Source organism: Stegastes partitus, unplaced genomic scaffold, assembly GCF_000690725.1.
Source record: "Stegastes partitus isolate 25-593 unplaced genomic scaffold, Stegastes_partitus-1.0.2 Scaffold188, whole genome shotgun sequence".
NCBI classification, from domain to species: domain Eukaryota; kingdom Metazoa; phylum Chordata; class Actinopteri; family Pomacentridae; genus Stegastes; species Stegastes partitus.
Genome location: NW_007577919.1, coordinates 479,884 through 494,523, shown reverse-complemented (window position 1 = coordinate 494,523; position 14,640 = coordinate 479,884). Strand labels below are relative to the sequence as shown.

General features: G+C 41.1%; 1 protein-coding gene across 1 annotated transcript in view; it reads right to left on the bottom strand.

The window, feature by feature from the left end:
- Positions 1 to 14,421, bottom strand: part of anpeplb (alanyl (membrane) aminopeptidase-like b) — a 24,785-nt gene extending 10,364 nt beyond the window's left edge. Inside the window, exons 1-12 of the mRNA XM_008280236.1 lie at positions 13,216 to 14,421; positions 11,279 to 11,421; positions 11,055 to 11,194; positions 10,470 to 10,590; positions 8,554 to 8,708; positions 7,240 to 7,353; positions 6,619 to 6,762; positions 4,634 to 4,699; positions 3,514 to 3,579; positions 3,110 to 3,255; positions 1,013 to 1,095; positions 278 to 411 (exon numbers count right to left, since the gene is read on the bottom strand). Coding sequence (XP_008278458.1) covers positions 278 to 411; positions 1,013 to 1,095; positions 3,110 to 3,255; positions 3,514 to 3,579; positions 4,634 to 4,699; positions 6,619 to 6,762; positions 7,240 to 7,353; positions 8,554 to 8,708; positions 10,470 to 10,590; positions 11,055 to 11,194; positions 11,279 to 11,421; positions 13,216 to 13,922 — 2,019 coding nt within the window. The 5' untranslated portion in view covers positions 13,923 to 14,421. The remainder of the gene's footprint in view (positions 1 to 277; positions 412 to 1,012; positions 1,096 to 3,109; positions 3,256 to 3,513; positions 3,580 to 4,633; positions 4,700 to 6,618; positions 6,763 to 7,239; positions 7,354 to 8,553; positions 8,709 to 10,469; positions 10,591 to 11,054; positions 11,195 to 11,278; positions 11,422 to 13,215) is intronic.
- Positions 14,422 to 14,640: the final 219 nt, after the last annotated feature.

The window sequence follows — 14,640 nt, the reverse complement described above, 5'->3', positions numbered from 1 at the left end:
AACTCTGATAATTTCTTTAAGGATGCTAATCGTTAGTCTAGGGATGCTAGTTGTTAGCCTCTGGATTCTAGACTTGTTTAGGGATTCTAGTCACTAGCCTAGGAATGCTAGCTGAAAGCATATAACTTTAACCAGAGCTCATGGTATTCCTCCCTGTGCAGCCCGTTCTGGAAGCAGGAGCTTTCACAAAAACAACCTGCTGGAGTGTTTCTGGTGAGAAGCAGATTAGATCTCACAGGAGGTCGGTGTGAAGTCAGTTTTTGGCCGAACAACTCACGTGTGGCTTCGTCTCCAGCTGATGCAGGAGGCGCTGCCAGTTCTCCAAGTTGTAGTTGACTCTGTAGTATCCGAAAGAGTTGACGTTTGCCAAGATCCACTCACTGTCCTTCGAAATGAATTCTTCTTTTCTCACTGTTCCAAACACAAACATCGGCTCAAAGTCTGCTTCGCTAAACTCACTGCGAACCACAGGTCAGTGGAAAAGTACAAAGAAAAATGAAAAGCTAGCACAGAGACGAAATGAACTGGCGTCGATGCCTGTAGAGACTTTGGACATGAGGATGTAAAAGACACCAGAACAACAGAAGGAAGATTCACTGTGTTTAGTCATTTTGTGTCTCCTCGATGTTGAAATGTCTCTTTTGTGGTTGTTTTAAATCTCTCTTTACTTGTTTTTTGTCTCTTTGTGGTCACTTTGGGTCATCTCGCATCTGTTTATAGTCATCTTGCATCTATTATTAGTCGTTCTGGGTCTCTTTATGGTCATTGTACATCTTTTTGCAGTCATTTACAGTCGTTGTATGTCTATTTATGGTATTTATTTATGGTCATATTACATATGTTTATCGTGCTTTTGTGTCTCTTTGAAGTCACTTGGTGTCTTTTTACAGTTTTGTGCGTCCCCGAGGTTGGTTTTTGGTACTTTGACATCCCTTTCACTGGTAAACTGTGTTTGTGTGTGTGTGTGTGTGTGTGTGTGTGTGTGTGTGTGTGTGTGTGTGTGTGTGTTTACCTGGTCCTGACTCAGTCAGCCACACCAGCTCAGATTCTGACATGTGTTGGGACATGAACCTGATGGGGATGTGCCACACCAAACTGAACACACAGAGCAGAGTGTTATTAGGACTTGGTCTGATGTTATCGGGAGGCTCATCATCGCTCCGAAGCATTTTTAATCAAACATGAGAAAGCCACAAGGACAGATTCAGGATATCTTTCGTGGCAACAGCAGTTGAACTCCTCAGCTGGTAGGAAGCTCTCGGCATCTCTGCTTTCTAACATCGTTGCTATTTTTGCAGTTGTGCTGTTTTTCTGCTGCACTTGCTGCATTACTTACACACATTGCACTGCTGTCCACAGGACTGACTGTACATTTTTATTGTTAGCGTTTGACGCTTTACAGTGCATTTTTCAAATTTATTCGTATTTCTATTATACATCTTTCTCTTTCTGCCGCCATTTTAACACCATAACTTCCACCTTTAGGATCAATAAAGTATTTCTATTGTGTGTAAAGGTGCAGTGAATATTGATCTGCAGAGTTGCTGCTGTGGTCCTGATGTGGCCGAAGCATCACGAAGCCAGGCCACAGTGGGTTAAATTATTGTGAAACTCAACCATGAAAAAGTCACGTAGTTACAAAACAGTGCTGAAAACACTGTAAGGCCAGCGGTACGATCAGCTGGATGAGTTCATCTGCTGGCAGGAAACAATCAGCTAACAGCTCTCAGGATCACTTCCTTCTGGCAGCTGAAGCAACAGTAGTTTGATTCTGTGGAGGTGATTTTTCTCTGCAGGAGTCAGCTGAGGACGAGTTCATACAGCCAGACGGAGAAGCTTCGTAAATCTCTCAGCTATGTTTAATATGGCTGATGCTGTCAGTGAGGTATTACGCTACATCACACCACAATCATCTGGACCAGTGTCACAATACCTCAGAAGCTGGATTAAGAGTTAGCAAACATTGGAGTAGAACAGAACAAACAGTAAAAACAGCAGCATTAGCACACTGACACAACACTGACGTTAAGTTTCAGCTTGTTTTCAACTCATATCAGACATATTAATAACATGCACTTACATGCTCCTTCATCGCCTTTGCAAGCATAAATAGCTAGCGTAAAGGATGCTAGTTAGTTAGTTAGTAGCCTTGGCCTACTAGTTGCTAGCCTACAGATTATACAGATTATAGCCACTAGCATAAAGGTGTTAGTTGTTAGGGATTGTAGGGATGCTTGTTGTCAGCATATGGATTCTAGTTACTAGCCTTGAAATGTTAGTTGTTACCGAGGGATGCTAGCAGTTCATCTAGAGAGTTTAGTCGTTTGTCCAGGGATGCTGTGAGCTTTGGGACTCTGGTCGCTTTTCTAGGGATGCTAGGTGTTACCTATTATTGCCAGCTGTTAGCCTAGAGAATTTAGCCATTTGTCAAGGGATGCTAGTTGTTAGCTTTGGGATGCTACTTGTTAGCTTATGAATACTAGTTTTAAGCCAAGGGATTCTTGGTCCTTTGCCTAGGGATGGTAGTTTTTACCTAGGGATGCTAGTTTATAGCCTAAGGATACTAGATGGTACCTACTATTGCCAGCTGTTAGCCTCGGGATGCTTATTGTCGGTGTATGGATTCTATTTACTTGCTCTGGGATGCTTGTTAGTGTATCGATGCTAATTACTAGCTCTGAGATGCTTGTTATTCGCGTATGGATTCTATTTACTAGCTTTAGAATGCTAGCTGTTTGTCTAGAAAATGTAGTCGTCTCTCTAGAGATGCTACCTGTTAGCTTATGGATACTGGTTTTAAGCTGAAGGATTCTTCGTCCCTTGCCTAGGGATGCTAGTTTTTACCAAAGGATGCTAGTTTTTAGCCTAGGGATGCTAGTTATTAGCCTAGAGATTCTAGTCACTTTTTGAGAAGTCATATTTTGTCAAGGTGAATCCTGTCTGTGGAGGTGAAAGAAAAACTTTTTTTTGCATCATATGACTGTAATAAAACCCCAAACCACAGACGTCTTCCTTTCTATTAGTGTTGAGGTTCATCCATAATAACCTTTCAGAGAAATTAAAGACAGAATAAAGCCGACTGTACGGGAAGTGATATGGTTTTGTGTACCTGGACTCAGCAGTGTCGCTGAACAGGAAGCGTTTCTGGTAGATTTCTCCATTGGTGGTGTCGATGGTGATGACCGGATAACCAGCCTGTTTGGTCCACGGCGCCATCAGATTTTCAACAGACTGGCCGAATTTGAAGTGCCTCCCCTGCCAACGGTGAACAAGTCGGTCAATATTTAGTCCTGGAGAGTCAAGGCTGTTGGAAATGTTCAGCGTGACTGGAATGCCTTCAGAACTACTGAGTTGGGAGGGTGTTATTGTCCACACTGTTCTCTTTATAATGATGCAAAGCTGCTTCAATTCAAGATAAATGACATCAGTCTTATCAGAATTATTACAATTAATAGCACATGTGTAGTGATGTGGTTTCTTCAGAGGCTCCCCCAGGATCTTCCAGGATCTTACCCTTTCTATGGAGTCCCACAGGTCGTTCTGGTCGGTGTTTCCGAACCTGAAGTCCTTGAGGTATCTCTGAAACACACGGAGAAGCTTCACAGTTTCAGCCCACGTTCGACTTCACTATTCTCAGGAGGAACTTCTGCATCCAGCAGCTGGATGATAAAAATCCAAACACAACTCGGGAGACGCGGTGTCGAAATACACGTTTGGCTGGAATCTGTCTCTATCGTCAGGATGATGCACATGTTTCAGTACCGCATTCATATGATTATCAGTGAAGTAGCAGTGAGCTGGATGAGTTCTGAGGACATGCAACAAAACAAAGAGTTCTTTTCATGTAGAGTCACTTTTCTCAGGACTTTCTCACGTTATCATACCATTTAATTCCTTTTCCCGTCTGTAATACTCGAGGAATCTTCACTAATCGTCCCTTTTTCTTGCCCTTGGTAAGATTTGGGTTTTGCAAAACCAAAACCAGGGATATTAAAAGCAGCATTTTATATTTATTTCCTCCTACTGCCAATTAAAGCATCAAATTAGAGAACTTCACTTTTCCTCTCCACCCATGTTGGAAAACCTGCTGTCCGGAGAGTCATGAAATGATCGACGTGGAAGCATTTTCTCACAAAAAGATGCTCGGCCAGGATTCTGAACTGGTTTTATGTCTCTTTGTTTTCATTTTAAATCTTTTTAATTTCATCTTCTTTTTTTTGACGGTGCTTCCTCTCTGTGGTCGTTTAGCATCTTTTTTTTTTTGCAATTGTTTGATGTCTCTTTACACTTGTTTTGTCTTTTTGTGGTCATTTTACATCTGTTTGCATTCGTTTATGTCTTTGTACACTTCCTCTGTGTCAACTTGTGGTTATTTTGTGTCTAGTATTTCCTTTTGTACTCACTTGGCGTCTCTTTACAGCTGTTTCATGTCTAATTGTGGTTGTTTTGTGTCTCTTTTGGATCATTTTTGATCCATGAAATTATGTAAAAAAAAAACTTTTCCAGGTTGTTGTACTTGTTCTGTCCTGACTTTAACAGATAATTAAGTCAATCATCCAGAGTTTCTGAGGTTAAACTTGATGTCTGCAGGATTTCTGCACGGTTCAGCCTCTGAATGAGGTTAAAAACTCACATTGATCCCTTCGTTGAAAGTTGATTCTCCCACAATGTCTGCCAGCATCCTCAGCAGCAGCGCCCCCTGCAGAGAAAAAGCAAATTGCACGTTAATGCTAGCGGAGAAAACAAGTTGATCCCATGGCAATTCTTTATGTTTCGATTCTGGATGAGACTTTTGGAGAACTTAAATGTATAAACTCAAAACTCTGTAGAGAGCGAGAGGCGGAACCCGACTTATTTAAACCTCTGATACTGAGCGTGTGGTGCTGTCACGCTAAGCTCCAAAGACTTCCCTTAAGTCTGACTGACGCAAAAAGAAATCTCCCAAAGCAAAAATGGAATCGCAGGATCTGCAGGTAGATCTACAGCTGCTGGAGTCACAGTGCATCTTTCGCAACCTGAAATTCAAAAAATTCAACCTGCATGGGAGGAAAAAAAGTTTTTTGTGCCCAAAAAGAATGCTGGAGCCAAAATCCAGTTTGCAACGAACACACGGAGAAACATGAGGCCTTTAGGAATAGTTTTCTCTGGACCGACGGATCAAAGATGCTGTTTGGCTGCCGCTCAGGAGGAGAAGCTGGTGGTTTGAGGTCGATCTGCTGCTTCCATCGGTTCAACCAGGAGTTCCGCATCATATCGCGGAGCGCTGGACGATAATGAGAGGCCTGAATCTGTGTGAAAGTTAGTAAATCCACCAGGGAGTGACTCAGCAGGAAGAAATGCAGGGTTATGAAATTATCCCAGATTTGAATCCCACTGAAATGTTGAGCAGGACAAGAAAATTCTGAAACATCCCGAAGCTGGAGGTGTTTTGCGGGAAAAAAAATGGTCAAAAAAATCCACCAAGTTTATGTCAGACACAGCAAACAGTCATTCAAAACATTTACAAGAAGTCATTTCTGCTAAAGGAGGCGACATGAGCTCCCGGACTGAGGGTGGAGTCACGCTTCACACCGCCGAACATTACAGCTGTTGTTATTTACAATGATGAATCCATTGAAAAATCTCTTTGTGGTTTTGTTCAAGTCACCAGGAGGCGGTAAAACACTGAAAGGATGCTAGCTGATAATCTGGTGATGATAGTTGTGAGCAAAGGGATGCTGGTTATTAGTCGAGGGATGCTAGCTGTTAGCCTAGGAATAGTAGCTGTTAACCTTGGGATTCTAGTCATTAGCTTAGGAATGCTACTTGTTACCCTAAAGATGGTAGTTTCTTGCCTAGCAATGCTAGGTGTTAGCCTAGGGATTGTAGTCGATTGTCTGCTAGCTCGTTGCCTAAGCATGCTAGTTGTTAGCATAGGGGTACTAGTTGTTAAGCTGTGGGTGCTAGTTACTTGTCTAAGGGTTTTAGTTTTAGCCTAAGAATGGTAGTTGCTAGGCTAGGATTGTACTCGCATGCCTAGACAAGCTAGTTGTTAGCCTTGGGATGCTAGTTGTTGGCCTAGGGATGCTAGTTGATAATCTGGTGATGGTAGCTGTGAGCAACAGGATGCTCGCTGTTAGCATAGGGATGCTATCTGTTAGCATAGAGATTTTTGCCCATGGGATGGTAGGTGTTAGCCTGGGAATTGTAGGTGCTTGCCCAGAGATACTAGTTGTTAGTCCAGGGATGCTTGTTTGCTTGCCAAGGGATTGTAGTCACTTGTCTTGGGATGCTAGTTTGTTGCCTAAACATGATAGTTGTTAGCATGGGGGGTACTAGTTGTTAGTCTATAGGTGCTAGTAACTTGTGTAAGGGTTTTAGTTCTAGCCTAAGAATACTAGTTGTTAGCGAAAAAATGGTAGTTGCTAGCCCAGGATTGTAATCTCATGTCTAGACAAGCGAGATGTTAGCCTTGGGATGCTAGTTTGTAGCCTTACTTATTTTTCCACATGACTGCATATGTGCAGCTACAACAGAAACATAAAAAATATACATATGTGAAATGCAAAACCCAGTCTGTCCATGACTGTGAGCTCGTGCTCCTGAGTTGTGTTGTGTGTTCGTTGTGTTGACTCTTACTTTGCTGTAGGTTATAGCGTCAAACAATCCACTGATCGCATCGGGTGTCTCGACGTCTTGCTCAGCCAGAATGAGAGGATGAGACGAAGCCAGAGCGTCTTCCTCAAACGCTTCATGGAGGTCGTCCATGATGAAGACTTCTGTCTGAGGAAACACAGAAGGGACGTGTCAACACATCACATTTTGCTCTAATGTGGATTTTTACATGAAAAGGGCAGGACCAGAGCTGCAATGACGCATCAGATATTCAACTATTGAATTAACCGCCAACTATTTTGCTTTCTCATTGATTTATCAGTTGGAGAAACTCTTTGAGAAAAAAAAATCTAAATCCTCTGAGTCAAGCCTGTTAAATGTGACTGTTTTCTGGTTTTAAGTTTGTTTCATCGGTCTTCGTCTCATTTACCACAGAACTGATTTCTTGTTGTGAAACTCTGCGGTCTGATCCTCGCGTGTAAAATGTGAATATTTTCTGGCTTCTTTCCTCGTCTGTGACTGTAAACTGAATGTAAACAAGATATCTGATGACCTCTCATCCACATTTCCACAGTTTTATGACATTTTTTTATAGACCGAGCAACGAATCCAATAAACAAAGATGGTGTGTAAATTTGAACTCACCATTTTGAATGACGGCTCGACGTCGTCCACCGCAAAGTAGGACATGTAGGTGGCGAAGCCTTCGTTCAGCCAGATGTTGTTCCACCATTTCATCGTCACCAGATTTCCAAACCACTGTCACATAAAGCAGAAGACGTCATCATTTTGGGTTTTCCCAATAAAAAAAACATCTTGCGTGGAAAGCCACTTTAAAGGCCCCAGGGGTTTGAGGGTTGTCCAAAAGTGTTCAAAATGACCAAAAACTTGTTCAAATGGACTCACATTGTCTTGTCAAAATATCTAAAACCTGGAACCTTGTCTGGTAAAACTTTATCACGTTAGATTCTACTGTTAGAGCCTCAACAGTTGGTGAAATGTGACCAAAGACTGGATTCTAGTGGAACCATGGATCCATTCATAGATAGACACTGACAGGAACTTTCTGGGGATCAGTACCAGTCTTGTTCGGACATTTCTCACTTTTTTCCATTTTCCGTGGCCAATGATTCACTGTTGTTTATTTGGACAATTTGGAGTAGTTTTGGGCCAATCTTTAGTCATTTTGAACAACCTTAAGTTCTTTAGGACAATGTTATGTCAGTTTTGGACTAATTTTGGATCATTTTCCATCAATTTTTGGACAATTAAGGACATTTTTGTGTCACTTTTGGATAATTTGGCGTCATTTAGAGAACACATCAGGTTCTAATGACGTTAGAGCCTCAACAGATGGTGAAATGTCGAACAAAGACTGCATTTTAGCAGAAACATGGATCCATCCATCTATATATATATATTTGTATACACTTATAGGAACTTTTTGGACACGTTTTGTTGGATTTTGGACAAATTTGTGTTATTTTAAGTTGGTTTCAAGTCTAAAAATCTAAAACCTGGAACCTTGTCTGGTCCAACTTCACCACATCAGGTTCTACTGATGTTAGAGAAATGTGACCAAAGACTGGATTCTAGTAGAACCATGGATCCATCCATAGATAGACAGGACCTTTCTGCAGACGCAATACCATCCTAGATTGGAAATGCTGCATTTTTTTTTCCATTTTCAAGGACCAATAATTTTAAATGTGTCCTCTGCTGGATCCATTAACTCATTCTGATCTGGTGGACACCATCCCCAGTCGGTGCATAAACTGTGTTTGATTGTTGCACCGCATTGTGACTGACCTGTAAATGTTCTTTATTTGCGCCTCTAAATCCATATTTTAGTCATTTATTAGCTCGTTTCTTATTAGATACGTGCAGTGAGTTTCCTGGCAGTCATGCATTTGATCCATAAACCTATAAAGTGTAGAGTTTGGGTGTTTGTGATCTGACCTGGTGAGCCAGTTCGTGTGCGATCATGACGGCAATCACTTCCTTGTGCAGCATCGACGACACACCCTCTTCGTACAGCAGGTGACCTTCCTGATAGGTGACCAGACCCCAGTTCTCCATTGCTGCCGGGTCCAAGTCCGGCAGCGCAATTTGGTCTGAACCAAACACACACATACCAACGAACCATGAGCTCTACATGGTCTACATGGTTTGCTCAGGCAGCAGCAGCACAAATTAAAACACATGCCGAACAATGAAAACCTCCCTCCTGTGTGCTACTTGTGTGACATAATTAAAGCAGCATTTTGATAATAAAATGTACAATTTACGTTAAAAGGAGTAAATTCTCAATGCTAGATACATATTTAAGTTGTCCTGTGAGATAAAAGTCATGTTTTTAGGGGGGAGCCTCAAAGTCATAAAGTCACAAAAGATTCAAGAGATTCAAGGTTTATTGGGCACAAAAAAGACTATAAAACCATTTGTGACAACAGCCAACATTCCTCTAACAAGGAAACAAAATCACGGAGCTGTTGGGTTTCCTAAAGGTTAAACCAGAACCAGGAGGCAAAACAGGAGAACCAAGTTCAGAGGAAATCCTGGGCTAGTTGTTGGCTTCGGATGTTAGCCGTTAGTCTATGGAATCTAGCTGTTAACTTAGGGATTTTTGTTGTAAGCCTAGGGGTACCAGTTGCTACCCAAGGGATGCTAGTTATAAGTCTAGGGATGCTAGTTGTTAGCCTACGAATGGTAGTTTTTAACCTCAGGATGCTAGTCATTAGTCTTCAGAAGGTAGTTGTTAGTTTCGGGATGTTTATTGTTAGCCTAGGGGTGCCAGTTGCTGCATGAGGGATGTTAGTTATTAGTGTAGGGATGTTAGTTATTAGCCTAGGAATGGCAGTTGTGAACTTCGGAATGCTAGTCGTTAGCTTAGGAATGCTAGTTGTCACTCTAGAGATGGTAGTTTCTTGTCTATTAATGCTAGTTGTTCATTTAGGGATGCTATTTGTTAGATTAGGAATGCTAGTTGTTCGTCAAGGGATGCTAATTATTAGTCTAGGGATGCTAGTTGTTAGCCTACGAATGGTAGTTTTTAACCTCAGGATGCTAGTCATTCGGCTACAGACTGTGGTTGTTAGCTTCGAGATGTTTATTGTTAGCCTTGGGGTGTCAGTTGCTACACGAGGGATGTTAGTTATTAGTGTATGGATGTCCACTGTTAGCCTAGGAATGGCAGTTGTGAACTTCGCATTGCTAGTTGTTAGCTTAGTTGTCACTTCAAAGATGGTTGTTTCTTGCCTATTAATGCTAGTTGTTAGTCTAGGGATGCTATTTGTTAGCTTAGGAATGTTAGTTGTTAGTCTAGGGATGCTAATTATTTGTCTAGGGATGCTATTTGTTAACTTGGGGATGTTAGTTGTCAGTCTAAAGATGCCAGTTTCTACCCTAGTAATGCTAGTTGTAAGTCTAGGGATGTCAGTTATTAGTGTAGGGGTGCTAGTTGTAAGTCTAGGGATGTCAGTTATTAGTGTAGGGGTGCTAGTTGTTAGCCTAGGAATGGTAGTTGTAAAGCTCGCAATGCTAGTTTTTAGCTTAGGAATGCTATTTGTTAGCTTAGGAATGCTAGTTGTTAGTCTAGGGATGCTATTTGTTAACTTGGGGATGCTAGTTGTCAGTCTAAAGATGGTAGTTTCTACCGTAGTAATGCTAGTTGTAAGTCTAGGGATGTTAGTTATTAGTGCAGGGGTGCTAGTTGTTAGCGTAGCAATGATAGTTGTTAGCCTAGGAATGGCACCTGACAGAGAGCCAATCATCCACATGGATCTCCAAGAACTGGTAGGACGATACTAGTTCAGTGAAGTCTCCACATAACGTCTGGATGCTGCAAGACGTCAGATTCATCCAGGGAGTCTTACCAAGTTTGTTCAGCTCATATTCGATCTGAAAGCGCCTCTCGTAGAACTCGAGGATCTTTCTGGTGATTTCGGACGCGTAGGCGGTGTGACCTGCTGCTATAGCTTCAGGACGAGCAAACGTCTGCAAAACATGCAAGCTTGTATTTTAGTAGAAACATGGATCCATCCATAGATAGACACTGACAGGAACTTTCTGGCATCAACACCAGCCTGGGTTGGAAGATTTTATACTTTCTTCCATTTTAAAGGACCAACAATTATCCATTATTGAATATTTTGCAACCCCCCCCCCCCCATTTTCAAGCACCAATAATTCAAACTGTGTCCTCTGCTGGATCCATTCAATCATCCTGATCTGATATAAACTATCCTGTCTGAGTCCTCACCACATGTCATGACTGTTGGAGTCTTATTTCTGGAGACACTGAACCTTCAAAATAGCTTCACAGGTGTTTTTTATAACAATTTCCACGTCTGGCAACATTAAATTCTCAAAATTCATCGAAAATATCTGACAGAAGTTCGTTTTGGGACAGAACCCGAGCCACGTCCGTTGAATCTATAAGTCTATACATGTGGACCTACCTGTATCTCGACGCGCTCGTCAGTGACAGGCGACCTGACCGACCTGAACTCGGACACGGTGAAGGCGAGCAGGTACGTGGACATCTTCGGCGTTCTTTGAAAAGTAGTGAATTTCCATTCTTCATCTACAATACCAGTCTCTGAGAGAAACAGCAGGAAGTGAGGATTTCTTTCATTCGGGTTAATGTTTGGCTTGTTTTCTGTTTGTTGGTTTGTTTTCCTACCTTGCTCTTTGGTGTTGGACAGAGCCGTGGTGTCTCGTCTGTGGATGATTTTGACATCAAACTCAGCTTTCATCTCAGGCTCGTCGAAACAAGGAAACATCTTCCGAGCGCCCGTCGGCTCCAGATAAGTGGCAGCAAGGAACCTGAGAACACGCAAACGTTGTTATCAGGTGAGCGAAGGAAACAACGAGGACGATCAATACGAGCCGGAAAACGTCCTGCTGTAATTATACACAAGGTATAAATTGTATAAGTACATTTAAATTTGAAAATCATATTTTATTATCAGTTCCTTTGAACATCTTTGAGCTTTTACTTTGAAAGTGCATCAATCAGCCAATCAGCTGTGAGTCTCTGGCTGCTGCAGTGAGCAGAGCAGACTGAGGATTAGAGCCTCGAACAAACCGTCACAGCTCAGAAACTAGAAGTCCTATTGAAGAAATTCTTTCAGCGTGTGAAGCACAAACTCATTGTGAACATTTTGATGTATTTTCATGTTCATGCTGAGTTTTTTACGGATTTGGTGGCAGGTTCAACACACCCTCCGTTTCTGGTTTTCACCAACATCTCAGAGCTCAGACATGATGGGAGTCAGTGAGAGTTTTGGTCGACACTCTCTGAGCTCTGAAGTGATTTATGGAAAAACCATCAGTCCTACAGCGATGAGACTCACAGTGGATGGAAGAGAACAAAAATACCCACATTTCTATGTATGAGTTGTTCATGTGGAGGAGAAACTGTGAGAAGGAGACGAGGTTAATCGCACCTTTTTCATAAAAGTTTTTCTGTTCAAAATTTTCAAAGAAAATTCAGGAAACTGCGACTGCGTAAAAACAAGATTTTTAATAAAGTTTTTTCTTTTTTTTATTTTTTTTTAGCATAGATGAACTGCTGTCGTTTAGAAAAAGTTGTGTTTCTTTTTGTGATATTTTTATTTCCTCTGTTGGTCACAAACAAAGCAACAAAACATGTTTTTGTAGGTTTACGCATATTTAAAAGATTAAGTTGGAATATTTTATGTATATATATATATATTTTCATATTGACATTTATGTATATTAAATATATAAAATAATAAAGTGTGAAAGTTCTGAAATAGTTTTTAGATCTTGAATTTCTACAAATAAAAACCAGGAATCAGATTATTAAATACATTAAGTCAAACTCAGGAACTGAAAAGCAACTTTTAAGGTTTGATTATTTTAATATATTGAAACAATGAAATGCATTTTTAGGATTATATTTTTTATTTTAGAAAAATAATATACTTACATATATATCTAATAATGTATTTTCTGATGTTTTTAAAGCCTTTTTTAGGATTTATATTTTTTCTTTAAAAAAACAAAACTTAAGAGCATTGTTTATAGAATTATATTTTTTTGGTCTATAAAGAAAAGAATCTTAAAAGTGTGTTTTTAGGATTTTTTTTTTAATCTTTTTTTTTTTTTTTTTAAAACTTAAGATTTTTTTTTCTTTTTTAGAATTTATAATTTTTTATTTTAAAGAAGAAACCTCAGCTCAATCCTGGGATTATTTATTTCAGTCTATATAAAAACAAACTTTAAATCATTTTTTAAAGGATTATATATTTTCTCTTTTTTAAAAGAAACTTTATATAATTTGTTTCAGGACTCAAGCTAACCTGAGATAACATTTAAGGAGTACATATGTCCGTCTTTATTAAAACTAACTTCCGGTCATTTTTAAGGATTCTACATTTTCAGTCTTTATTAAAACAAACTTTAGATCATTTTCAAAGATTAAAACAAACCTCAGATCTTTTGAAGGATGACATATTTCTTTATTAAACACACTAGATCGTTTTTTAAGGGTTCTATACTTTTAATCTTTATGAAAATAAACTTTAAATATGTTAACTCCCTCCAGAGGACTTCTGACACATCTTCATTCATGGCTGCTGCTTTTCCACCCACCTGTCTCCATCAGTGTACTCCTCGTACTCCAGGTCTTCTTCTCTGTACTGGCTCACATAAAGCGCCTCCAGGTTCTCCGATAGTTCTCCTTCGAAGGACAGAGTCAGGCTGTAGTGCTCTCCGACCTCCATGAAGTCCTTCAGACCCACCTCCAGGAAGCGGCTCTTCTTGTCGGGCTTCTTCAGCGACGACCCGACCGTCCTCCCGGTGTCCGTGTGTTTGACCTGCGGGTCGGACACCAGCAGGTCCAGGCCGTGCAGGAAGATGCTGTTGGTCCTCTGGGCGCAGCGGAAGTGGACCGTGGAGTTCCCGGAGAAGGACAGCGTCTGGTTCGGGCTCGTCACGTTCACCTCCTGGATGATGCGGGTGTAGAGCCCGACCCTGAGCGACAGGCTGTAGCGCACCGGGACCACGCTCTTTCCGAGCCGCAGCACCGGCGGCGGCGGCTCGGTGGTGGCCGGGAAGGTGGGCTGGGCGGTGGCGTTGACCCCGTGCATCTGGATCTCGTACAGGATGAACATGGTGACGGTGCCGGCGATCACCGACACCGTCAGAACCACGAAGGCGACGGCGAACGCCTTGGACATGCCGGACTTGGAGGGCATGTTGGTGCTGGAGCCGGACTGGAGCCGAACTGGAGCTGAAGTGGAGCCGAACTGGTCTGTGGTCAGGACCTGGTTGAGCTGCACCGACTGAAGGTTAAACATTAACTGTGAGGAGCAAAGAGCAGGAGACCATAAAGATGGGCCACACCTGGACCTGCCCACCGGTGCACAGGCTGGATGAGCCTCAGGAGACACCGGGTCAGAACCTCCAGATGAAGGAGCTTCTGCAGCACCGAGCAGCTCAGAGGGAGGAAGGACAGAGGAGGAGGAGAGAACCGGGACCAGAGCTGGTTCTTCCTCAGGAGACCCGCTTCTGGACGTTAAACACTCTGCTGCTCACTCAGAAGCTCCACGAACCTTAAACCCACATTACTTTGGACATTCATTCAAAATGTACACAAACATATATATCAATATATAAATATATCAATATATAGAGATATGTTGGGGGAATATTTCAGGAACTTGTTTGCTGTTAATGACATCAAATCATTTCCCAGCTGAGCATCAATAAAGTTTCTAATCTTATCTCAGCTCACAGAGATGATCATGTTGTGGCGCTGTCATGACAAAGGTAAACTGATTTTACAGCATCTAATAAAATCATTAAAAAAAAAAAAAGTCTTACATTTATGTAAACAGTTTTTATATAAATTATCTTTTTTTAAATTTAAATAAATAGTCATTTGTTTTTAACCACGTGTGACCATAAAATTACACTTTTAATTTATTTTTTATTTTATTTTTTACTGGAATTAAATCAGATATAAATTAAAAAAAAAAAAAAGTTAAAATCACTTTACAGATAGTTGTTTTTAAT